The 25,316-nt window shown below is 47.4% G+C and overlaps 9 protein-coding genes across 9 annotated transcripts; 6 read left to right on the top strand and 3 right to left on the bottom strand.

Annotated features, from left to right (window-relative positions):
* Window positions 1-2,177: 2,177 nt before the first annotated feature.
* Window positions 2,178-3,717, top strand: TGAM01_v201942 (hypothetical protein; the record flags this gene model as incomplete). The annotated part of the gene is made up of 2 exons (XM_018800182.1): window positions 2,178-2,405; window positions 2,473-3,717. 2 exons carry the CDS (start codon window positions 2,178-2,180, stop codon window positions 3,715-3,717), a joined length of 1,473 nt encoding a protein of 490 aa, XP_018666324.1.
* A 555-nt stretch (window positions 3,718-4,272) lies between these two features.
* On the top strand, window positions 4,273-5,954 carry TGAM01_v201941 (hypothetical protein; the record flags this gene model as incomplete). The annotated part of the gene is made up of 4 exons (XM_018800181.1): window positions 4,273-4,699; window positions 4,750-5,015; window positions 5,079-5,194; window positions 5,249-5,954. 4 exons carry the CDS (start codon window positions 4,273-4,275, stop codon window positions 5,952-5,954), a joined length of 1,515 nt encoding a protein of 504 aa, XP_018666323.1.
* Window positions 5,955-6,809: 855 nt separating this feature from the next.
* On the top strand, window positions 6,810-7,472 carry TGAM01_v201940 (AraC family transcriptional regulator; the record flags this gene model as incomplete). Its single annotated transcript, XM_018800180.1, has 1 exon — window positions 6,810-7,472. One exon carries the CDS (start codon window positions 6,810-6,812, stop codon window positions 7,470-7,472), a length of 663 nt encoding a protein of 220 aa, XP_018666322.1.
* Window positions 7,473-9,462: 1,990 nt separating this feature from the next.
* On the top strand, window positions 9,463-10,447 carry TGAM01_v201939 (short chain dehydrogenase; the record flags this gene model as incomplete). Its single annotated transcript, XM_018800179.1, has 3 exons — window positions 9,463-9,885; window positions 9,945-10,218; window positions 10,269-10,447. The coding sequence occupies 3 exons, from the start codon at window positions 9,463-9,465 to the stop codon at window positions 10,445-10,447; spliced, it is 876 nt and encodes a 291-aa protein (XP_018666321.1).
* A 1,421-nt stretch (window positions 10,448-11,868) lies between these two features.
* TGAM01_v201938 (hypothetical protein) lies at window positions 11,869-12,981 on the top strand (the record flags this gene model as incomplete). The annotated part of the gene is made up of 5 exons (XM_018800178.1): window positions 11,869-11,910; window positions 12,006-12,164; window positions 12,212-12,312; window positions 12,395-12,723; window positions 12,797-12,981. 5 exons carry the CDS (start codon window positions 11,869-11,871, stop codon window positions 12,979-12,981), a joined length of 816 nt encoding a protein of 271 aa, XP_018666320.1.
* A 600-nt stretch (window positions 12,982-13,581) lies between these two features.
* Window positions 13,582-16,161, bottom strand: TGAM01_v201937 (homocitrate synthase, mitochondrial; the record flags this gene model as incomplete). Its single annotated transcript, XM_024548880.1, has 17 exons — window positions 13,582-13,690; window positions 13,756-13,851; window positions 13,903-13,913; window positions 13,956-14,062; window positions 14,118-14,247; window positions 14,306-14,566; window positions 14,624-14,674; window positions 14,724-14,832; window positions 15,168-15,209; window positions 15,262-15,346; window positions 15,405-15,450; window positions 15,500-15,534; window positions 15,593-15,608; window positions 15,666-15,710; window positions 15,878-15,889; window positions 15,945-16,008; window positions 16,064-16,161. The coding sequence occupies 17 exons, from the start codon at window positions 16,159-16,161 to the stop codon at window positions 13,582-13,584; spliced, it is 1,317 nt and encodes a 438-aa protein (XP_024406283.1).
* A 1,747-nt stretch (window positions 16,162-17,908) lies between these two features.
* Window positions 17,909-19,629, top strand: TGAM01_v201936 (hypothetical protein; the record flags this gene model as incomplete). Its single annotated transcript, XM_018800176.1, has 2 exons — window positions 17,909-19,426; window positions 19,465-19,629. 2 exons carry the CDS (start codon window positions 17,909-17,911, stop codon window positions 19,627-19,629), a joined length of 1,683 nt encoding a protein of 560 aa, XP_018666318.1.
* A 347-nt stretch (window positions 19,630-19,976) lies between these two features.
* Window positions 19,977-20,988, bottom strand: TGAM01_v201935 (amidohydrolase; the record flags this gene model as incomplete). The annotated part of the gene is made up of 2 exons (XM_018800175.1): window positions 19,977-20,881; window positions 20,934-20,988. 2 exons carry the CDS (start codon window positions 20,986-20,988, stop codon window positions 19,977-19,979), a joined length of 960 nt encoding a protein of 319 aa, XP_018666317.1.
* Window positions 20,989-23,784: 2,796 nt separating this feature from the next.
* On the bottom strand, window positions 23,785-24,991 carry TGAM01_v201934 (hypothetical protein; the record flags this gene model as incomplete). The annotated part of the gene is made up of 5 exons (XM_018800174.1): window positions 23,785-23,865; window positions 23,934-24,106; window positions 24,159-24,345; window positions 24,400-24,885; window positions 24,947-24,991. The coding sequence occupies 5 exons, from the start codon at window positions 24,989-24,991 to the stop codon at window positions 23,785-23,787; spliced, it is 972 nt and encodes a 323-aa protein (XP_018666316.1).
* Window positions 24,992-25,316: the final 325 nt, after the last annotated feature.

The following is a 25,316-nucleotide window of genomic DNA, read 5'->3' as shown; positions in this document are numbered from 1 at the left end:
ACAAGGTCTCTTACCTAATAAATGATGCTTTGCCTCATGGTGCGATAAACGCTCATTGCGCCTTAGCCGCAGGTACTGTCTATTTGGAAATGCCACGTGCTACCTGGTCATCATGCCTACAGGTTAAGGATGTCTCTAATCCTACATCATATAGTTAGTACCTTGTAAATAGTCACATAATAAACCAGCTGTGATTCACATGCTGTTATTCTTAAGACTATATGGAGAGCTACCTACGTTCGCTTGTGCTGCCAGGCGTTAAGAAGGGTAGGAATCTTAGTAACAATAGTCTCATCGCCGGTTGCCAATTGCTCGCAGCTCGTGGATGCCGAGAGACGCATCCATTCCAATGCTGACATCATATAGCAGTAGCGCCATCCTCAATACGCGGCCCCATCTACATGTTCCAAAATAGGCAAATGGATCCCACCCGCCTCCACTATCCGAAAACGACTAATGGTGGTCGAAGCATGCGGAGGAGGCGGCGGTAACTTGGTACAGAAGGTTTTCTCCTTCAACCCTTTTTTCACAGAGTAGAAGGATTCAGGTCCACTTGTCGGAAGGCGTCCCGTGCCCCAAAGTCGCCCGGCATTAAGTCAACAAGAGTTGACTGGAACTTTAGACTCTAATTGTAGGTGTGTGTACAGTGGCTATAGAGCGCCTCTAGGCAAAAGCTGAAAAGAAAAACTTGCTTGCTCAATTAAACGCTTTCAAAGTGACTGCTATTTTCAAATGCCGCGGGGCGTTCGAGCTCTTCCTCTGCTGCTTTCGCAACATCCTTTGTTCGGAGGGTCTCTCGCATCGTCATCGTTAAAAACACCACCATCATCATCAACTTGCTCCCCACACGGGGCGTTTTTACTGCTGACATTTCTTGCAGACCAAGCAGCAACCTTCTCAAGCAGTTCATTCGCCATGTCCTGTAGCCTAACCTGTAACAAACAATTAGAACGAGCCTCTCTAATTTTTGGTGTCTGGCATCTACCTGGTAGTCTCCGATGTTCTGCATGGTGGTATCGCTGCTATTCGAATGCTCGAACTGGAAGTAGTGATTCCAATTCGAATTCATGATGCCCTCAAAGAGCAGAAACACCAGTAAAATAAGGCAGGAGCTCGTTTCTCCACCGTCAGGGAGATAGAGGCCCCCGAACTTGAACGTCAAAGGTGCAAATCGAAGTCCAATCTGCATCTGAAGAGATTATGTGGTGAATTACCCCCTGTGTTTGTTTCCAGAGTAAAAGTCCATCAACTTTGTAGAAATTTGATGATTTATACATCTCTATCGTATCAGAACGTGTCGACACTGTGCCTAAGCATTGGCATCTAGAGCTTCATCGACGCATTCCACGGCTTTGTGACCCGGAGACGGATCCATTAACTCTTTCTGCTCATAAAAGTCGATGCGCCTCGGCATCTCCGCCGACAACCTCAGCTCAGCAATCCAAGGGCTGCGGCTTTACCGAGCGGCACTTGTCAGCGCCACGCTAATGTGCACCACCAGGTAGTATAAGCTGGAATTCTATGAGTTGCTTCGGCTTTCAGCAAGGAGAGCTGATTGACTGGATGAGGTATATGGTGTTGAAGCTTGTGCGACCCTGCCTAGCGGCGCGGCAGATTGTCATGGATGACTTACACAAAATGGAGGAGGAAATTGAAATGCCGTTTGCGATTGCGCATTCGGGACCGGGCTACATCGATTCACCGATATTCACAGTTTCTAGATTAGAACCTTTTCTCCTACTTTGGATTGTGCTGGATCTACAAAGGGGCTGCTTCAAAAATCCTGAATCCAGGGAGCTCGGATCCCAGAAGCTTTCAATGGATACCAGGAGGCTGGCTGAGAAGTATGAGCGTGTATGCCCTTGGCTTTTCGGGCTGGAGGGTGATCAAGGGATCATTGGCCATAAATAGATGCTTACAAACTCTATATTGGTCCCAACTCTCTGCAAGTAGCTAGTTTCGCACGATAAATCTTGGGACGAGTCATTGTGCCAAGTTCAAGCTATTCGGAGATTTGCGGGGCCAAGCTGCACCCATCTATAGACGCTGACAAAACGCATGTGCGGCTTATTGTGTATATATATCATCTCATTCGCCTCAAGTCTTATGATAGTGCTCACCACGTTTTCTTTTAAGTTATAACACACGCCGTTGCTTTACAATTTTGCTCTTTCAAGATGGGCTCCAAACAAGGGAACCAAGCCGCTTCATTCCGCACCTATCAGCCTTCTCCAAATCTGCTGTTCGATGTGGTGCCCATCAATCCTCTCGACACGACAAATCTCGTGAAGCCCTGGGTCGTTACTTATTCTATATATCTGAATGGACGCCTAGACTCTGTCAAGCTACATGACTCTTTAGAGACTTTGATCTCGAAAAAGCATAGAATTCTTGGTGCGAGACTGGTGAGTGCCATAATTTTTCGACAGCTTGACAGCAGCTTGACAACAGCTCTAATATCTCCGCTCCCAGACTGCGGCATTAGACACCTTTTATGTGCCTCATTCAGAGTCGTTCTCGCGCGATACCTTGCCAGCTGTTGTATTTTCGTCAAATGATCATGGAGAGAAAAGTGTCAAATCTGCCAATCCTCATCTGCCACAATTAGATGCTCGACCCGACCGCATCACTCTTCACCCTGCCGCCGAGTCACTTCAAGCTTTCGTTGCGGCCGAGGGAACTCCAGAACAGTATTTCCCAAGCCCCAACCAGCCGGAACTTAACCCCCCGATGCTGAAAGTGGACGTTGAAACATTTTCCGACGCGACGATCATAAGTGTACGCAGCCCTCATATTCTCCACGATGCCAAGGGATACGAAAGAATCCTCACAGCCTGGGCGACTGCTGTAAATTCTGGCGTGGAAGATGTGCCCGACCTGGCACCGCTGGGATGGGATCCTCTTTCAGGGCTCGGTAACAAGAACAGTCCAGCAAACGACGCCAAAAAGATACCGCGGGGATGGACGTCGATCGTGGGTGACGCTGAGAAAAAGATGGCCGCCAGCATGACGCAGGAGTTTGAATCGGAGCCTCGGGCAAAGTCCATGTCGATTCATTTCCCTATATCTGAGATTAAGCGGCTGCGGAAAGAAGCTCAAGTGGCGGCTCCAGATGGCGTGCGACTGAGTGAAAACGATGTTGTCTTTGCCTTCTTGGCTCGTGCCTGGGCCAGTTCCAGCTCTACATCACCATCCACTCCGGCTCACTTGATGTTCCCGATAGATCTCCGGGGTAGACTGCCGGAGCGATTTGGGCCAGATCCCGGCTCGTACATCCACAACTCTGTCTTTGCAGTTCCTCTCTTGCGCACTTTTGCCATGGAGGACCTTCGAAACATGTCTTTGGGAGATGTCGCGATGGAGATCAGAAAGACGGTGCAGCAGCTGACGAATGAGGAGATGGAACGCAATGCCGACTGGGTACTTGCTAATGCAGAGCAGAATCCGATTCCTCGCGGGCCCGAAGGATTGATGTTTGGCGTGAGTAGCTGGAGGAAGATGAAGTTCTTGGACTTCAATTTCAAGGGAGCTGTCGAGAGCGGTGGCGACGGTAAATTGGTCCGCATATGGGGGAGTGCAAGCACGGCTTTTGGAGCTCGAGGAATCTGCGTTGTCGAATGCGACGATGGCGAGGGCGGACTTTGGTGTTCAGTGGAATTACCCGAGGGAGATTGGGACAGAGGCCAGTTTGGGGATCTTGAGAAGCGAGGAGTTTAGTGTCGTCGTTTGAGGCCGTGTATTTACAAGGAGAGAACAGCGACACGTACGGGCGCTTTGATGTGGAGTTTAATATTTAGAAGTAGAGTTGCCTGAAACGGCATTTGTAGAAGAATCTAACATGGATAAACGACAATCTGAGATCCAGTAAGAAACGGAAACTTGCCTTGTGCGAACAATCCCTGTCATGTGGATCATAGAGGCACCTCTAATCTCAGATAGAGGAATTCGCACATACGCTGACAAGGGCAGATCTTATAGCTACACTCATCGGTCACTTCTATAATTGTCTTGCAGTACCCTAGTCTACTATAAATCGATTCTCAAGGTGTGCTTCCTATTAGTCGGAGCCCTGAGAGATGTCACCGACTGTGTAGTGATGACTAATAACATGGCGGCGCCATGTTCAGCTGTTGCTCTCAAAGTCGCCTTCGAGCTTATCAAACTCTTTCGGCAACAGACTCGAGATGCTTGGGTGACTTGAAGGGAGAGACTTATCCGCTAAGGTTTCAAGTATTGCCCTATCGCTCTCCGACGTCGACATCAACCGTGAAGATGGCGCCCGGCGCACAAAGGGGCGAGCTTGACGAGGTGCACCAGCCAGCGCCTGAGGACGAGCAAGTCCTGGCGCATCGACCCAGTCGGCAGCATTCCTCAGACGGATCGCCTCCATTGGCAGAGCTCTCGACAAGCACATCAGGCTCGTCGAGCCGCGGAGCTCTCCACTTTGTCAACATGTCCCACCCGGAAGACATCCGGCGGCAGAGCAATGTTCAGCGGGAGATCCGGCGGCACGTAATGAAGGGGGTGAGCGACCATCGGGGGCATCTACGCGGAAGAAGAAGAGGTACTACAAAAGAGGGTGCCCAGAACAGACGGCAGCCTCCGCATCCGGAGAGTCTTTCGCCCAGCCGCTCGCTGGCTCCTCTGGGAAGCTTTCCAGTTCAGACTAACACGCGCATGCTTGAGCTCGTCCGCTTCGGTATGAGATTCATGACTGTGTAGTAAATGAGCAATGCTAAAGTATATCAGCCAACGAAGTAACCGGCTTCTACGTGCCGTTTCGTGTCGCGTGGTGGGAGACGGCTATGATGGACCCTGGCGCCTTTTACGTCACCCTTGGCAACTCGGCCGACTTTTGGCGCAGGCTCAACACCAACGACATTATGGCCAAGACTCCCGAGATTATGCGACACTACTCGAGGTCACTCATTGAGCTGAGAAAGCGCTTGGATGACGACTCTGAAAGGACGAACCCGGGTACCATTGCTAACATTTTGGCACATGTCTGTCTTAACGTAGGCTATTATACAAATTACCCCGACGTTCTGTGAAGGTGTATTAGCTAATTTCACTCATAGATGAGGCACTGCGATTGGGATAGCTGGAGAGTACACATCGATGGCCTGAGGCTCGTCTTAAGGGATCGAGGCGGATTCGACAGCTTGCCGTACCAGATGCTCGTCCTGACGCTTTAGTAAGTCTTTTTCTATGAAACATCTCTTCTCAGAAATCTAACAAGCCACTTAAGCTACGACATGTGTGGTGCCATGGTATTTGATGCTCCGCCCCGGTTCGAAATTGCACCTGGCCTTGTCACCCCTAAATCAAGCATCAGAGCAGCGCCGCCAAGACTGCAAGCGATACTCGTACAGCTACAGCAGATGCCACCTGATATCTCCATTGCTGCCGATGCTCTTCAAAAGATATCAGATGTTGCTGACATTGTTAATCTAAACAGCCATTCCGCAGCCTTTTGGACGAAAGATATTGATTCCATCCTTTTGATCGGTCCACCAATGCACTATCTCTTGTCCATGCCAAGGCTACCGGATGGCTTTGAAACTCAACCTGACACTGGGGGTCTTGTTGTGCGCGAATTGATACGGCAAGTGTGTCTCCTCATCATGTCGGCTTTGAAGCAAAAGTTCACCTTTTTCACTATCGAGAGAGGTACAATACAGGCCAAGCTTGCGCAGTTTATAACATCCAACTTGTATTACATTGGCCCTGAGTACCGCGAGATTAGGATTTGGGCTCTGGTCACAGCTGCCTTATTGGAAGAGCGTACCATGCGCGAGCTGTATCTGACCAAGCTTGAAGATGAAGCTTTGGAGAGCCACAGTTCGCCACAAAGCTTAATTGATATTGCAAGGGAAATCATTTGGCTGGACTCCTTGGAGTCTTCTGGCTCAGATGAGCTCGTACATGATATGGATCTTACGTTCGGATATTGACCGAAGAGCTGGACAGTTGGACTTGAATTTAGCATGACGTTTACGATTGTCCGCGTACGTACATGATCTTCGAGGCCATAAGCTGCAATAGCCCTTGATGAGGCGAAGTTGATGACCAACGTTATGAATGAGCTACATGAGATTGGAAGTTCTTGACTGAATCAAAAGTTCTAATCTCTGGGACTATACAGGTAGCTGTATCAAGACGAAAACGTGTTTGAACAATACAATCGAGCTAGAATCTGTGGTGAAAAAAATGTGCTTCTAAATGTGGTCATTTACTGAGGTTAGGATCTTCTTACGCCGCCTCAATCAAACTATAATCTTACAACCCAATGCATTCCTTGTCACGAGCTATACATATACATATTTGGTTGCTATATATCAGTATATCGTCAACCAACCCTCAATCCACATTAGTGCTTGCCCTGATTGTCAATTTAGGGAAAATGGCCAAGACGGGTCCACATCCCCAAAAAGGGCTAGTGCCAGATCTGAGACGATCATCCCCACCACTTCTCGATGGGAACAATGTGAGTTTCCCAGCTTAGACGTTTTTGAACCTTAATATAGCAATATATTTCACTCTAGAGTGCGACGATTCGTCTCGTAATAGCCGCTACAAGTCAAGTGAAGCTAGGAATAGCAAGCCTTACTATCACAGGCCGGGCGTTGAGTTTGGACGCCCGTTGTCGAAGCTGTGATAAAGACGGGCCATTGGCATTGTAAATGGAGCAAATCACTATATCCGCGTCCCAAGCTTCTATATGTTTTGCTACTAAATAGAAACTCAATACATTGGACTCCAACCTGTCCTTTTTATACCCATTTTTCTTCTATTGCTCTCTCAAAAACATGGATGCAAATCTCGACTCGCCAGCGCAGATGGCATGCATATCTCTGTTTGAGGATGACCTGTCACGCTGGGAGGCAGTAAAAGACCGCAACGCCATCGCCGACGGTCTCTTCTTCTGCGCCTCTGCAAAGACAAAGGTCTACTGCCGACCCGTGTGTAAGGCCCGCCTCCCCCGCCGCGAAAATGCATCCTTCTACAAGACCAGTAGAGAGGCCCAAGCGGCAGGGTTTCGCCCTTGCAAACGCTGCCGGCCCGATCTGGATGGCATTATGCCGGAAGACGTTGCCGTGCTCAAAGTACAGGCATTTCTAGAAAGTAGAAAAGGATTTTTCAACCACGGGTCCACGCCGGAAAGCCTGAGCCAGATGGCCAGACAGGCTGGGCTATCTAAATGGCACTTCCACAGGGTGTTCAAGAAGTACACGGGAATGACTCCTGTCCAGTACGGAAGGATGGGGAGACGAAGCTTTACCTGGATTCAGAGTGAATTTGTCAGCCAAGAAATCGGTTATATGGATCTATTGACCCAAGCAACTGAGGAGTGTCCACCACTACTGGAACCCCTGATGCTCGAAAGTTCTACTTCAAGTAGCTTCTCAGACAGCCAGAGCGAGGACAACCCCGGTGGCGAACCAAACTGCGTATTTTGGCCACAGAGTTAGGAGGCTCGCATAAGAGCCATTGGAAGTCACAGTCATGATGACATATGAAGTTCAGACTCTCCCAAGACCGAGTGTTCAGTGAATTCGTCTCTTGGAAGTGGTTTATGAGCAGTCCAAGTCACTGCTCCCTTGCCCAATACGCGACGAATTTTTGAAAGGATTGCGGCGAACAAGTACTGTTAGTCTGTTTGATTGGTTATCTAGGGGGCGTTACGGCATCCCGTGTCTGAAAGCAGACGAAGGGCACGTGTCGAAACTGTCACTCTCTGGGCTCTTAATCGGAGCCACACCTTTTTATATATCCAAAATGAGGCTGAGCTACATTTATAACTAGCATAGTATGATATCAAATACGGAAATGCAAATATCCAACATAGCTTGCAATCGTGTGTTGTTTCGGTACTTCTCTGTTATATTCTGATGCCTGAGTTTAGGAGCTCTTATTGGGAGCATACAGTATCCTCACTGTATTGTCATATTTTGTTCATAGTGAATTACAGTCCGTAGGTGCTCAATAGCACTGCCAGTCGCAATTTCAACTCATAACCATAGGCTGTCTTCAAGCCACCAAACGAGTCAAGATAGAATCTTAATCGTAAATATGACTTCCAAACGACTCATAAAGATGGGTTTGAGTAACGGATCACGTCAGAAGCTCGACTTGCACTTAAAGGCATGAGGTAGCTCAATTAGAGAAGCTGCCGTGACCAAGTCTGTTGCACACTATTGAGAGAAGGAAAGTAGAGCATTCTACATAGTGAGATCCTATAGTAAAAGAGCGAGCTTCCAACAGAATGGCCAAGATTACTCCTACCAGTCTACTGTATCTTCACACTCACGCCCGGTATCATTACATTATTACCAGCTGCCCTTGACGGTTGCTCGCTTTTCTTGGACAATGCATGTCGGCGCACTCACTCGCTCTTGAGGATTAATCTAGCCTAAGGCGCTTGCATGAGTTTATATCTGAGCGTCCATTTGAGGAAAATGGCTGTAAGGTGGTTCCATTTCCCTGAATGTAGCTAGTCGTTCTCTGGGGTAACGGCTGATCTAGACAGCCAAGCTACGACGATGAAACGTGCCGGAATGACAAAAGGTGCACCTTACATATTGGGCAACTCTCTCTACAGATGGGACGCGAGCAAAACATTATTCAGCATGGCCGTCGAAAATAGTTTCTTATGATGACTGTGGCTCTAGCCTGGTATGTTAGACAGAACCCATGTCCAGAAGCAAAAGCCTCCTAGCGGCTGGGAGGTTCAGTCAAGAAAGGCTCACAGGCTCAGAGGAATCCTCCACGGTAGATTCATGTTGTCAGTCTCTTCGGAGCAGGCTAACGCTCTGAGGAAAGCGTAGAGCAATGGCTCCACTTTCCGGAAATGGCAACATGGACTTTGAGCTGAATCAAACGTCAATTCAGCCCCTTCTCACAATGCCTAATTATAAGACACTGCTGAATAATTGCTTAGAGTTGTGTGTTGCTTTGTTCGTATGGCCATATACCAGCGCTGCTACGCATGCTCACAGCGGATCTCGACCCGTATCATGCCGTTCTAATCGCACCCAGAGTTCTAAACTTCCTTGTCAGGCATATGAAAGATCATGTCTTTCTGAACGAATGAGCCTTGACCATAGCGGGCATAATTCGTCAAGGGCAACCAATAGCGACTCTTGCCGTAGCATCCACAATGTACGCCAGTTGTTTAATCACAACGCGTATACGTGGAGAAGGAGCTCGGTGACGGGCCATCCTCTACTAGAGAAGGGGATGATGGGAACACTGCTTTGAAATCGACAACATCTGACAAATGAATCTAAATACTCATCGTACTTTCTGGAAACGCGTTGTTGTTTGATGGTTGGGGAATCTGTCATCTTTGGAAATATAAAGACGTAGAAGCCTTCCGTGCTGTCTGGCATTGTTGAAACCACAGTTCTAATCTAACGCGGTTTTCTAGAATTCTTCCTCTTCCCTTACAATTTAGAAACAATGGCCGCTCCTTTCCCTTCTCCAACAAAAGCTTACCACACCAAGGTCTACGACAAGATTGACCCAAAGCGTCCTGAGCTTTCATGCAAGGGAAAGAATGTACTCGTCACCGGCGGTGGAATCGGTATTGGAGCTGCTGTTGTCAGAAGCTTTGCTGAAGCAGGCGCATCCACCATTGGTATCTTGGGACGGACTGAAAGTGCTCTTCTAGAAACCAAGGAGAGCATTGAATCGGAGTTCAAGTCGACCAAGGTCATTGTCCTGGTCGCTGATCTGACCGACGAAGCGTCAGTAACCAAGTCACTGAACCACTTCAACAGTTCCGCGGGCTTGATTGATGTGCTCGTTCACAATGCAGCCTACATGTCGGATCTAGTGACTGTCGCAGATGCCAAAGTCGACGAATGGTTCAAGAGCTTTGAGGTTTGTCACGAGACTATGTGAATCATATGCCAAGCAAAACTAATAAAGCATTATTATAGATCAACCTTAAAGGCTCTTTTATCATTACGAAAGCTTTCCTGCCTTTGGCAGCCAAGAATGCCGTCTTGATCGCGTCAGGAACAGGTGCCATCTCGTTTCTGATGCCAAAAACCTCATCCTATCTCCCTTCGAAGCTTGCAATGTCTCGATTTTTCGAGCATGTGCAGTCTGAAAACCCGCATATCCGTGTTCACAACTTGCACCCTGGCGGCATTCAGACTCAAATGGCTGTCAAGACTCAAGCCGCTGGAATGAACATCCCAATGGACGATAGTAAGTTAAGAGGACATGCATGTTGATGAGTCTCTCTAACAATCCGCTAGTTTCCTTGCCTGGTGCATTCACTGTGTGGTTGGCGAGCGAAGAAGCTGCTTTTACGAAAGGAAAGTTTCTCTGGTCTAACTGGGATGTCACCGAGCTCGCAGCTTTATCGGATAGATTGCGCGACACCTCATACCTTTCAATTGGTGCCGTGATTGATGGCTTCCCATATGCTCAATAATTTTGTTCATAGCAACACATACATAGAATTATCTTCTCTTTACACTTTAAAATTGGTGACTTTTAAGTACCGATAATTGGTCATGTTCTTCTGTGAAATATCGTCTGACATCAACGCTATTTACCGTTGCTCAACGCCGCTCTCATTTAGACTCATGAATAAGAGATTGAAACTATATTTCTCATTGAAATGATTTCTAATAAAGGGGTCTGCTTTGGCCAAGCTGCTGCTCAGACAGTTGACCTGCGTGTCGGTCTATACTCACGTACAACTCATGCACAAGCTGCTGAGCTTCTGCCAAAAGTCATATCGGTGCCGCATAGTTCAATAACAATGGAAAGCGATACATTGTTGCTCTGCATTCAATTTCGAAACGTTTTGTAATCGTGGCACTCGGCTTGCAATTGTGCGATGCGCCCTATGTTTCGGTCCTTGTATTTGCTTGCGCGGCAACCAAAAGCGGTGCTTGTCAAAACAAAGGATACTTGAACAAGGTGTTTCACTTCAAATTTCCATTAATGCCAAGTAATTTTCTTTTCTAGTGGGCGACGAAATGCTATTATTTAATCGCGTTTTGGCTTTCTTTGCACGGCCTTTACCACGCGCCGAGAGGCTCATATCTCATTAACATCACCAAAGTATTAACATCACCAAAGTGAACAAAAATTAGATTAGTTAAAAAGGCTGCCTCTAGTTTTATATAAATAGACCGTTTTGCAAGCTTGGCGAATTTAAGAGGCGCTTTCTGCCTTTTAAATCCTACTAAATTCTTTGACACAGCCATAGCCAAAGGGAATAAGCTTCTCATAAACCAGCCAAGGTTCTAGTTATAAAACCCATTATCTGCTCCTTGCTCTTAGAAATATTTGACAAGAGTTATTTTTCCATAAGCTAAGGGGGGAGCGTTCTTGATTTCATGAATGTCCGAGTTTGCCTCTTCGTAATTACTCACAAGGAGCAACTTTCTCCGAAGCTTATAGGTACAATCCACTAGAAGGCGCGAATATGGCCCTAGCGCTGTAACCAGTAGAACGGGAATCTTACCGCAGCTACTGAACCGTAGAATCTACATGTCGTATTCCACACTTGTATACATCTCTCTCAGTGAGCTCTCGCCATTTTCGTGATCTCTTTACTCATGCTATTCTTACCAATCGCCAAGTTGATTCATAATACTCTTCGCCAACGGAGATGACATCTCGCACACCGGAACCTTCACCGGAACCTTCTTATGGAAGTCGTGGCCTTCATCCAGATAAGAGCTGGAAAATGATCAATTTAATTTAAAATGTAGACCGTCTTCCCAGCTCCAAACACCTTTGGCAGATCTGTCGATATCTTTGTCTTCAGTTTTTCTAGAGAAAACTTTTGACTCAGTCTTGATTAGATTTGGACCAGCAGCAATCGGCCTCACGCCTCTAATGTCGTCCGTCGTGATCATCGGGGCCTCTCGCGGTCTTGGGGTACGTTCTCAAACACGCATTGCATCCAAACCTCAATCTGACAAAGAACATCGCAATCAAATAAGCCTATGTTAAGATGCTGACTGGCGCTTTAGTTTGCCCTAGCCAAAAACTGGTCTGAGAACCCTTCCAACACCGTCATTGCACTGGTCCGCAACAAAGCGGCAGCCATTGACAGCTTCCAACAAGACCTTGGGGACAGAAAAAATCTCATTGCTGTTACCGCTGATTTGGAAGACTTTGATTCTTTAAAGGTATGTCCTAAACTGAGTATTCATACACCAGCTGTCTGACCGTATAGGCTGCTTCGGAAGAGACGTCTATCCTTCTCAATAACAAACTTGACTACCTCATTGTAAACGCTGCCGTCAGTGATAGCATCGTTGACGACATTGGCAATGCGTGAGTGCCCATCTTGCGACCCCCCGGTATTCTTCTCAAGGTAGAATGCAAGGCCATCCTAACTAATAACGTCGCCTTTCAGCATCCTCAATGACCGCGAACAATTTGACAAAGACATGCTCCGGACCTTTAGGACTAATGTCTTGGGAGTGGCTCACGCCCTCGGTCTATTTGCACCCCTTCTTCGCACCGGTATCGCCAAGAAGGGAGTCGTCATCAGCAGCGGCGTTAGTGACCCTCACTGGACGGCTAAATGGCGAACCTTTGGCCATGCACCCTATGGCATAAGCAAGGCGGCTGTCAATCAGTTGGTGGCAAAGTTTCACGCTCAGTATGCCTATGACGGTGTCACGATATCGGCAATCAGCCCCGGAATTATCAAGACGCAGTTCAACACTCCCCGACCTGAAGGTTCGTTTCGTGTGCCTCTTATTTTGATGCTACCTATACTACTTCATATCACCATCTGCTAATACACAAATAGATCCCAACTATCAACGCATGCAGAAAGCATTTGGCCCCCCTATCAGCGAATCTAACCGTTTCAAGGGGCCTTATACTGCCGATGAGTCAGCTGCAAAGGTGACTGACGTGATTCTGAAGCAACTGGATCTTGAAAAGCATGGAGGGATATTAATCTCGGAGTACGCTGACCAACAGTGGGTTTAAGCTGGATTCCAGTGCTGGAGTTATTCGGGTGAATTTTGACTATCTAAACATGTTCAAGCCATAGTGATATCGTTCACATGCATCTACGTACGGGAATTGCAAAAAGCCATGACTACTTCCACACAGCTTAGAGTTGGTTCGAATATGTTTTGACTTGATTGTAGACCATAGAGACAAAAACAAGATTATATAGATGGCCTTTTACGAAAACCAGGTGATTCGCGTCCTGAGCTCTTCTTACACTAGCTCTATGGTGTCCCATTTAATCTCTCTCCTCTGTCCAGATTTCTTAGATAGGATGCGCAGAATCTATGAAGTTTTGTCAATATCACTTCATGTTTTCGTGGTGAATTTTTTTTTTTTTTTTTTTTTTTGTATACGACCCTCACTATTGTTTAGCTTCCAGTTCCCAGCACCATGGTCACAAGATAGGAGCAAATTGGCAACGTTGAATGGCAATAAGTCAAATTCATGTCTCAATTTCGCTGCTTAGATCATGCTGTCATCAACAGTTTTATTTGTTTTTGCCTATGCATTTGTATCGTGAAATATATCAATACTTTTGTCCCGGGTCCCCATTTTTGTGTGATTTAGTCCATTCTAATTAGCTTCCGCTTGTGTTAACTCAAGATGGAAGGATCTAATCAGGGCATCACTCTCGTCGAGGGTCATGACCTTGAGGTCTGCCATCTGCTTGATCTTGGCCGTACTGTAAAAGTGAGGTTGAACCGTTAGCGATTGGGATAAACTCAGGATGAAGTGGCAAAAACCTACACTTCCTTGATCTGGTCGTCAGTCATCTTGAGACCAAGCTGGTCAACTCTGCTCTTAATGGCATTCCATCCAGTAAGTCTGGATGTGAAGTGCACACTGGATCTTGGTTAGTCTTAGGGCTATAGCTTTACCAGTGGTATAACTTACTATCTGTATAGCTGTTAGTAATGAACATCAAGATAGATTGAGAAGGATGGTACTTGCCTTGAGAGACCGAAGTCTTCTGGCTTAAGGATCTCGTAGGTGGAGGGGTCGTTGAGGATTGCCTTGGCGTGGATACCAGCCTTGTGTGTGAAGGCGCAGAATCCTGTGTCATTTGGTAAGTAACGCGGCAGTACCAGACTTAAGTAACAATGACATACCAGTAATGGGATTGTTGAAAGGCACGTTGATCTCGACTGTCTCGGCGACAAAGTCTTCGATAGCCTTGAGTTGGTGAACCTTGTACTTGGAAAGAATATAATCTCTGCTAGTGGGCATCATTCTGGCCATCTGGAATTTATCATGTTAGACCAGAGGAGATTTCCTAGGGAGTGGAAATATATCTCACAAGAGCTCCAAGAGGGCAGATGCCATTTCTTTCACCAATTCCGAGCACAGATGTGTCAATGTCTATACCGCAAAAAGTCAGCCTGAATGCATATTTTTGTAGAGAATACTGGTCGTCGGATCTATGATCCGTCTGAAAGATGTATGTCGAATGGTCGGAGTGATCGTCAAGGTAATAACTTCGCAGGGCGAGCTTACGTGTAGCACCCGCCTCGAGAGCGGTAAATGAGTTCGCAACAGCACAGCCCGTATCATCGTGGAACTTGGTCAGGTTAGCTCAATGTCAAGCAAGCAATAGATGGCTTCCACTAGCACATACGTGAACCTCGATATCGGTATTGACACAGCCTCGAAGAGTTCTCACAAGATCCTACAAAATGTTAGCATCAATCTGAGTGAAGATAATTCCGACCACCTACGTAGACCTGTCTGGGAGAGGCACAACCGACGGTGTCGGCAACACCGACTCTGCCAACACCGGCATTGCTAGCGGCGCGGTAGATGGAGAGTAAATCGACCAAATCGGATCTTTTCGAATGTTAGCAAGACAGCCGATATCCATCAGCCGATCCCTTCGAAACCCCGCGAACACAGTCGAAAAGAGCCAAGCCTTGGATGGAGGAGAGCACGTCATATAGCATCTCCTTCGGCCTTGCTTGTTCCACTTAACAATGCACAAGCTTAGGATTCATACACCTGACACTGTGCCGTGACGGGCTGAGAATCTGAGTATGAGATTCTGGCTTCTCCTCCATTTCTCGCCCGTCATGATCCATCTCTAAAGTCCAGGACATTTCGACGGGCAAATAGTTCGGTCGGTCGAGAAGGGATCGGCTTAGCTAGAGGTAAAAGACGGCACTCACCGGAAAGAGTCTTCACTTGAAAATCGGACCTCGCAGCCTCGGCTGGGAAAATGTTAGCTTCTGGTTTTGACCGATGAGCGAGTGGAGTACATACCTCTTAATGTACTCAATAACCTCGAGAGCTTGCTTGGTAATGGCCTTCATGTCCCTGCCACCAAGGGAGTGCGTTCGGAGAAATTCTTATTCCAGCAGGTTAGTCGATGGAGGAGATATGCATCTCAGGAGGATAGTACTCACGACTTGTTCCGATGACGACGTCAACACCATCGACTCCACAGTCACACTTTGAGGGTTTAGTCAATTGCAATAAATCTCGGACGGGAGGAACATACGGCAAGCTTGGCATCCTCCATGGTGCATCTTGTGTCTAGAATGTCTGTCAGAAGATTTACCCACTGGGATAGTTGCATGGGGATATCACGAACGGGTCAGAATCTTGGCCTACTATGACGTTAGCAGTGAGTCAATTTGTGAATGCACCGGTATCTGGATTCTCACCTTGAGACCGAGCTTGCAGATGGCTTCGCAGTCCTCGCGAGATTGCTACGATTGTTAGCACTAAATTGAGGTACATGGGAGGTCAGCCGGCAAGACTCACCGGGCTGGCGGCGGGATTCGTGAGCTCGATGTAGTCGACGCCGAAATCCGATCAATGGGGAGGTTAGTTTCTTCAACTGAAGCAGCAGAGCCAGGTTCTAAAGATGACATACAGCATTGTCGCGCTATGGACAAGATGAAGTTAGCGATGAAGACAAAGAGCAAGGGCTGGGTTCCAACTTCAACATACATCTTGATCTTGTTTTCTCTTGAAAAATACGCATTGGCGAACTGCTCTCCTTCTCTTTAAACCGGTCAATCAATGTCCAATAACTTTGAGTTTCTGCCTCTCCTCCTACCTCAGAGTTGACTCGATGATCTTGAAGTTGCGGACATTGCTCAACAGGTCGTTGACGTTCGAATAAGGATTCGACGCGGTGATGCCGGTGACGGACATGGCGGGCGATTGATTGCGATTGACTGAGCGTCTGGGCGGCGAATAAGTTTATAGGAGGTTCGATTGACGAGTCGTTTCGGGTCAATTGGGCGAGTCAATTGGGATCGAGGGATCTAATCGTGCTGGTCGTCTGATGTTGGCGAGCAATTGGTTGTTGGCGCAGAATCTGCAGGTGGGGGTTTGTTGGTTATTTAAGATTTACAAAGTTTTTGGGAGTCATTGCCAGCGCCTCCGATCCAATGACGTAGCTCGGAATCTGCTTAGCTCTCGACGCTTGCGGCCCCGATTCAGACGCCACTCAGAACCAGCTCATTAACGAATCAACGAGGCAAACGGCTAGAAAAAGCCTGGAGCAGGGCTACGACCCTCTACCCCACACCAGCGATTTTTCCATTTTTGCCGTGAGTCACTGCTCCGATCGCCGGACTTGGCTCGGCCAGTGTTGCCATTATGGGGGAAAACGCCAGTGGATGATTCACAATAGTGTCACAATAAGGCGCTGGAGACGAGGTTGTAGGTAAATCACGACGATGCGGCACTCGGAGCGGCTGCAGTGAGAGAGACACAAAGTAGACGCGCGCCTTTGATGCCACGATGGATGCAACTCCTGGTCGCTCTCTGTTACATGCCGATAGCCGAGAATTCAGCGCAGATTCCACCCATGCGACGTCGTACTCAGCTGTCATATAAAGACGCAAAGACCTCTTCTTTGCTCATGGGCAGCACTGGATGCTGAATCAACAGCGTGCTAACCAGCCTCTGTCTCAAGAGCCCAGCATTGTTCTTGAAAAGTTGGTCAAGGTGCTTGCAGCATCTGTCGATACCTACCTACATGAGACTAGGAGATCTACTGCCCGCATCATACACTTCAGCACAGCTCGAATTTTGATACGGACTAAAGTAAAAACGAGGAAAAAAGTCGCGTGAACATGCGAATAGTACTTCCACCTACACAGCAAGCAATCACCATACAGGTTCATTTTGCGGGCTGCCTTGGGTCGTACATTTATGAGTGCCAGGAGGAGCATCGGTCTGGTTCAGGGCACTCCAGACCCCGATGTGGAGTGAGACAGGCCTGGTTTTTTAAAGTCTAGAAGGGGCGAGCCATCAAGTTTGAAGCAACTAGCGCAAAAGCTGGCAAGGGACCTACCTACCCCAGATGGCGATGTTCCCTTTTAGTCGCTTCCGCGAGAAGGTACCTGAACGCCTGAACCGTACTGTAACAGTTCGGGGTTTGCTCGGTCTCAGCGGTATTGGACAGAAAGCACTTTCTTTCCGCCGGGCGTAGAATATCCATGGTCAGAATTGTGTCCCGTGCACTGCCGAGTCATTTACCTGCTCAATCACAGCACAAATCTCAGTCATTTATTTCATCATAAGGGTTAGCAGCCAGTAGTCTCTTCTCTGGCCAAAGGATTATTGTAGAAATAGCTTCATCGGGGATAGGGCACAATTGCTAGAACGGGATTGAGCTCAGCCTTTCACAACAGCCCTCCTAAGCTTCACTATAACAAACGGTTACGGCTGTGCCTTGAGTGGCTGCATGCGTTATCGAGATGCCGAGTTCTCCACCTCTCAGGCACGCGGAACGCGGCGCATGGTGACGCTCCCAGGTGGAGTCTAGCATTCTCCCTTTTGCCCCATTAATCCATCCAGCAAGCTCCATCAACACTCTCTTCTACTTCTCAACGCTGCATACAATACAATACAATGCCGTCTTTTACGTAGTTGCAAACCCAGTGACAACATGTTCTCAACCTTTCATCTCAGCAACGCTCATGGCAGCTCTCGCTCGCACAAACGATCTCCTCATGCCTTACGAGCATGCGTGCGTTGTCGACAGGCTCGCATCAAGTGCAGTGACGAGAGGCCATGTCGGTCCTGCAAGAGCAGCGGGAAACGGTGTTTCGACGAAAGGCCTGTGCAAAGGTCAGAGCAGTCGCAAATAACCCCAGACGCCATCGCTGTAACCCCACAGACTGACCATCCCGCCTCGCGTCATCCTGAGGAGAGTCCATCAGGTTTTACAAACAGAAGGGCTACATCGTCAAAGTTTTTCCTGGAGACTCTTGGAGCCAAACTCCGCGAATCAAGTATCTTTGAGGGCTTTGATCCATCTGTCTTTGAGCTGAATCCATGTATTCCACAGCCATTTCTCGCAATACCCGGTCTCCCACCAGCTCTACCAGGAAACGCTGTTGGAGTAAATATGGACAGGCAACTAGAAGAGCTGCTAGTATCCACATTCCTCCAGTCTTACCAGATCGTTACACCTATTATAGATGCATCCTGGCTCTGGACGCATTACGCATCTCTATGGGCCATCAACTCCGACATAATTCGTCAACGATGCCCGCTCATCGAAATTATCCTCGCGTTGGGGACTCACCAGGTCTTGACGCTGTCTGTTGACGATGCTGGTTACAACGCAGCTACTTTGGCGTATGATCCACCCGGCTATGACCTCTTTGAGATTTCCCAGATGGAATTACTCAGAAGAACAACCGGACCAGACTTGCTCACTGTCCAGGCATATATATATGCTGCCATTTACGCTGGCAATTTGCATTCACACTACAAGGCCCATCAGATGCTCTCATTAGCAGTTCGAGATGCATACCTGCTCGATTTGCCAAGCGGGAATAGCAGCGCAGAGCAGCCGAATGGTCACATATCTGCAAAGAGGACATGGTTGGTCTTGCAGATGTTGGACACCGTCATGTCGAAAGAATCAGGCCTGCCGTTTCTAATCCCAGCAACAAATGGCGATGCAGTTGAGCTCGGCGATTTTGGAACTACCTACGATGCCATGAATCACAACGGACTGTCTTACCTGGAGTGTTTCAGGCAAATGAATAGACTATCTCAGCTCATTCGACAGTCTACGGCCGACCTCGATCAAATTTGCAATCAGCATAGCTGTAATGATGTCTTCATCGACACTCTTTACAGTAAAGGGGCATCATCTGTAAAGACATCAACCAAGGTAATATCAGACTGGTTCAAAGCCATTCCTCCGGCCCTCAAAAACTATACGAAGGACACTTCTAATAATACCAACAACAACAACATCAATCTCGACTCCTCTTTAGACGACGATATCCCAATGTGGCTTCACCGCCAATCCTTACTGCTCAAAACGTCCTACCACATGGCTTGCCTCCTCCTCCTACGCCCCTTTTCTCTCGCTACTTCCACCACCGCTATCGAGAGCAGCCATCATCCCATCTCTGCCGAACTCAGCATCATGTGTCTCAAGCACGCGGTATCACTCACTGCAACTCTGGCAGACAATTTAAACAGCGGCTCGTTCAATGTCCTCGCTCACGCAACGAGGTTTCAATGGCTAGCCATGTTGTGTCTTACGGGATATGTGAGCACCCACACGACGACGCCGCAATCTACAACTTTGGCGCGGAGAGCGGTGGATGTAGCGATGAAGAATCTAGAGAGATTGGCGGAGCATAGGGTGTTGCAGGCGAGAGAAGCGGTGGAGAGAGCGAGGGGATTGGTGGAGATGATGAGGGTTGCCGTTGATAGGACGATAAGCAGAGTCTCGCAGTTGGGGCAGCCCGATGACGCCGCTCTGACACAGTTGCCCTCCTTGTCACCGTCAGGGTTGGTGGACTCTATGACGGGAGTGCCAGTGGATTTATGGAGTGATCTTTCAACACTACCGTATATGCCCTAACGAATCGCCGCAAGAAACAGACCAATATAATGGCAGCTGTACAACAGGGTCTTTCAAGAGTCATTTCTGATTCGGTGTAAATATTCTATGTAAGTTCAAACTTCTCCTTGGGTCATCCAGCCAGCTACTCCACCCCGGGAAACATTTTCAACGCATTTTTAAAGTAAATATCCTCCACATCAATATTAACAGCCTTACCCGCATCCTTCAACAAATTGGTAAAGTACTTGATGGAGTCATTCGGCGCATTCGGAAAATCACTTCCAAATAACACATGCGTCGGATCCGCCACCTCAAACAGTCCTTTCATCGTAGCCGAGTCACTAGACAATGCCGTATCGTAATAGAACCTTCTAGCCTGAGACCTAATATCATCTGGCGAGTATACTTTGCCTATTTGCGTAAATGGCAGCAGGCCGGATACACGACCGATAAGAGATGGAAGGGTACCACCACCGTGAGATAGGATGATCTTGCAGTCTGCGCAGTCGTTGATCAACCTGCCCGAGGTGATGAGATCCATGGCAGTTCGGCCCGTCTCATGGGGGTAGTCAAACATGGGCTGGGGCATTTTGCTATTAACCAACGCCGTATCAACTGCATGGGTCGGATGAACAAAGACAACAGCTTTACGCTTGTTCAATTCCTTCCAAATTGGCAAGAAAGCTTCATTTCCAAGGTAAGTGTTATCAGGGCCGTACCGCGTATAGATGACTACGCCGTCAGCGTGCAGTTCATCCAAGCCGCGTGCGATTTCCTTGAGACACGCTTCAGTGTCGAAGAGGGAAGGGAGAACGAGGAAGAAGCCGTAATTTTGAGGACGTTCATCACGGATGCTTGCCACGTAGTCGTTGCAATCTTGAGCGAGAGAAAGAGCCTTGGAAGAGTCTCCGACGCATGAGGGTCCGGGTGCAGTGACGGATAAGATGGTCTTTTTGATGCCAACCGTGTTGGCTAGGTCAAGGTCGGCTTCCACGGTCCAATCGGGGACAAACCAGCCTGATGGATCGCCACCAATCTCTTTGAGAGCTGAAACATAAAAGTCAGTAATGATATTAGAACAAATGAGCGGGAAGTATACCCTGAGAGTAGACAGGCGGGTAGACGTGGTGGTGGACATCAACCTTGGAAGCCATTGTCGATGATTATGTTTAAGGGGGGAGGTTTGCTTTTGTGTATACAATTCTCAGTAGCTATACGAATATAGTTGATATGATTTTAATATAAAGGACTGAGAGTATTTTATAGTTGAGTGATGGCGTTTCAGTTGTGATGTGTTGTTGTCGAGTTCTGCCATGGACTCTGACCTTTATATAGAAGACCAGCCCATGCTAGAAGTTGCTCAGCCCGGTCTTCTCGGAAGTAGCAATCTATCTGGAAAGCAGGCGGTACATAACTCCATGCTTTAGCTTGCTCTATCCACCGGGAGCAGCGAGATTGCTCCATGGAAAGCCTCATGTGTTTGTAGTATGGTTTATCAACATCCGGATTTCTGACGTCTAACATCTGTGGAATGTTGCGTAATTTGGCAGTCGGGATTTAGGACTACTCCACTTTCCGAAGCCAAAGGGGGAAACTCTCCTTTTGGCAGTCCGGCCCCTTTCATTGTTCGTGCTCCTACCCTATAGAAACCCGAATTTCCCTCGGAACAAAAGAATTGATACTACGCATAATTCTAGTAAACAGATTGATACAAGTCAATATCCTAGTCGCACAAGTACCTGAGGTAGCTTTGATATCGTTGGCACAAGGGAACAAGGTCTTTCAGCTACCCGAAATAATAGTATGCTAGTCAAGGCTTTCGACATGCGAATTTACGACAAAATGTTGTGCATGTTATCGGTGATCGCCGCTAAAAGAGCTAGATTAAACAAATTGGTAGTGGAATTGTGTCGCTAACAATCTCTCACGTGGATCAAACTCTAAAAGATTAAGAAAAGAGGCCGCAAAATGTGCCTGAAACATGTAAAGTTTCCCGTGGGCTAAGGCAACTCACGCCGCAGTGATACAGCTGCTCGCCATACGCGTCAAATATGCCAAGAGGATGCTCCTTTGCGCGTTTCTATATTCTACTCATATCTTTTCGCTAAAATTATCCTCAAAATTGCCTCGCCCCGTAGTACACAATGCTCACTTTGTGTCCCCGTGCTATATTTTTTGACCAACACCCCGCTTTGTTTGTTATTTACATACCATCGACAACCGCGGCCGACGAAGCTCCTACTTGCATGTTATTGGAAGACTTATTTCATCTCAAATGTGCCTGAAGACTTCGCGATAAATACTCTTGTCCACTAACCGTGGCTGATTTCCAGCAATGTCGGCGCGATGCATCTCGACGCAGCCCTAGGCAGGCGTCTAGGTAGGCTAGAACAAAAGACAGCCAATTTTTATGGTCACGGCGTAAACTGTCGAGGGTGTGGGATAATCGTACCTCATGTACAACGTATCGAATTGGCTCATAAGCTACTTTTCCAGCATCGACATTGGTAGTTTGCGATTTCTTTGTCCTACACAGCTTAAGAGTAATATCTACCGGCTAAGACAAATCAGTGTACCAAAAAGTGCTTCATACCGCCGCAGATATATTCTGCTTCACCTCTCCTAGGCACTGAGACTACTGGCTCTGTATCTGGCAGAGTGAAATAGACGTCGAGTCATTTTAAATGATAACAGGCCTCTCTTAGGAGTCCCGATCAGATTTGGTGCCAGCCGCGATGCTATCGCCAGGCAATCCGATATTGGACATGACTTGCTACATCGGAAGTCGGATTTCAGCAACAATTCTACCATTGTGTCGATAGAATGCATGTATCTTCTTCCTAAGCTGTCGGGCAGTTCCTAGTGTGCCTGGAAAACGGCATTTTCGGTGTTCCGAGTTCAGGCTAATTCGTTGTGATGGGACTTTTTCGATCGATGATGAGGTTCCACATCATGGTGCCATTGCACACTTATTATTACTAAAATCTTTTGTTAATTGGAATAATTTCTGCCTCTAGATTATTTGGTAAGCCATTTGTCAGAACAACAATGTATTTGCAAGCGTACTGAGAGGGTTACATAGCGATACGTTACTGGCTTCGTATGCCCATCTCATCGAATTACCATCTCAAAATGCAATATGTCATAGGAATAAAGCCAATCATCGAAATTTGTGACATGTGATAACTTCTTCTTATTCTCTCCTTTGTTTCTGACAACTACAACGCGGTGAACCTCAAAAGGCTGCCGAAATATTATGACACATGGATATAGGGTTACTCCACCAGCCAGGATGCAGGCACTGCCTAATACGGTAGTTTGCATATATGATCTCGGCCCCACCGGAAACCAGGGCCATTGTTCGGGTCCAACTGCCGCCGGCCTTGCGGCTAGGGCTGGTAGTTTCAGGATCAAAATACTGCCGGCCTTGCAGTCGGGGATGGCAAACTCGGGGCAAACTACTTCCGGGTTTACGGTTCGGCAACATTGATTGAGCTGCTTACATTCCCGATTTTCAAGAGGTTTTAGGCACTGGGCTGTAAACCCAGCAGAAATGACTAGTGCGCTTTAATTTTGACGAGGAAATTATGCAGTGCCCTGGGGACATTGTTACCTTGAAGCTGCTCGAGTTGGTGGTACGTATCGCGCGTGTTGTCTGTTTCTGTGTTAAACCGGTTTGGTTCATTGGTTTGATGGACGTTCGATAGATGGGCGAATTGGGCTTTATTTCCGTCCATCATCTAGTTTCACACAGCGCATAACGCATCTACAGTTGCTTGCCACTGGTTCCATCACTAATGCATCGTTCAATATTGTAATGAGTAGAGTGTGTACGCAACATATTTCAAGAGATTGAGTTCAGATTTGTCACTAGGCTAATTGCTCTAAGTCTAGACACTGGACGTATGGTAGCCGGCTTCCTGGTTGTGCTTCCAGCGGCATTCCTACAACTAATTTGGATGGTTGATCTTGCCAAGCAAGTCATGGCCTTGAACAAATTCTTTCCAAGTTGTCAATGAAATACCTGGTATCTGAATTTGAGTTAGCATATGTAGTTGAATCCAAATATGCTCGCGACAATCTGTAGCATGGTACTAACATCTGCGGCTTGTATAAACTCGTCTCGAGCGTACACATTCCCGAATGTCTCAAATATCAGGAGCTGCTCAGTGAAGTCCAAAGCATTTTCTTCGGTCATTGGACAGTTTTTAACAAGACCCTGTTGGAATTCTGCCGCGCTGATCTGATTATATTTTGTTGGGACGTTCAAAACTTTGATCCATTAGCGGAGGAGGATTCGTAAAGGTAATAAACCGGATAATACCTTCTCCCAACGTCTTTAGCTTCTCTGCCTCGGACAAGCTCTGTGCATAGAATGCGATCGTCTTGGTATAGTACTGCTGTCCGTCTTCAATTACAGCGCGTACAAGTTTACCCGTATCAGCGATAGCAACATTAGGCAGGACAGTGGTTGGGCTGTGCAGAAACGAATGGACATATGTGCCCGATACCTGCGAAACGTCAGTATTAGGGTGTACCTAATGGGCTCTGGCTGCATTGCATACATTCTTAGGCAAATACGAGGCTGGGTTGGTTAGGCAATTCTCAAAATAATTCGGGAAGAGTATCGTCGTGGTCTTTGCCCAAAGCGCAGGATATGTCTCGTTAATGTATTCGGTTACTTCGCTTTTACCCTTCCAGTGATGAACATTTAGATACTTCCCATTTGAAAGAGCAACTGGATCAGGGAGAGCGCTCCAAACAAAGTGCGTCAAAGTGGACGTGGCCGCCGCCGCATCGACAAGGCTTTTGCCTTGTTGGACTTCGACTGTAGATGAACGAGATGCCCAGAAGTCGGTCAGTCCAAATATGATGCTGGCTCCAGCAAATGCGCTGACCAAAGCGCTGCTGCCACCACTGAGATCAGCAGATACGACTTCAACGCCCTTTGCGGAAAGGAGTTGAGCAGCAGGTTTGTTGACATCTCGAGTGAGGCCTCGTACTCGATACCTCTCAGGATATTTTAAGAGCTCCGTCACGACAGCTCCACCCTGTGACAAACTGTGAGCAGCTGTGCAGCATTTGAGGTTGGGGCAAACTATTAAGACCAACCTGAGAACCAGTTGCCCCCACGACAGCGATTGTAATAGGTGCCATAGTTGTAGTGGTATGTACTGTTGTTTCGAACGAAAATCGAAAACGATGTTTTCGTAACTGGGATTGAACTTCTATCGTGCTTGAGCTCTACGACACAACATGTTGTGTGAGGCGAGCGGTTTATATATCCATTGGCTCTACATTCCTGGATGCTTGAGAAAACTAGTTATGTTGCATCACATATCAATTATGTAGTTCATGACTCAACGATCTACAAAAGATTACTGAAACAGACAGTAGAAAAGAATGCAAGCCAAAGCCCTGGCCTAATTCACCCGCGCTTACCGACCACACAACATACCACATGAATCTCCGAAACGCGTAG

Source organism: Trichoderma gamsii (assembly GCF_001481775.2).
Source record: "Trichoderma gamsii strain T6085 chromosome Unknown Scaffold_5.2, whole genome shotgun sequence".
Classification (NCBI taxonomy): domain Eukaryota; kingdom Fungi; phylum Ascomycota; class Sordariomycetes; order Hypocreales; family Hypocreaceae; genus Trichoderma; species Trichoderma gamsii.
The sequence above is the reverse complement of the archived record's forward strand: the minus strand, read 5'-3'. Positions and strand labels throughout refer to the sequence as shown.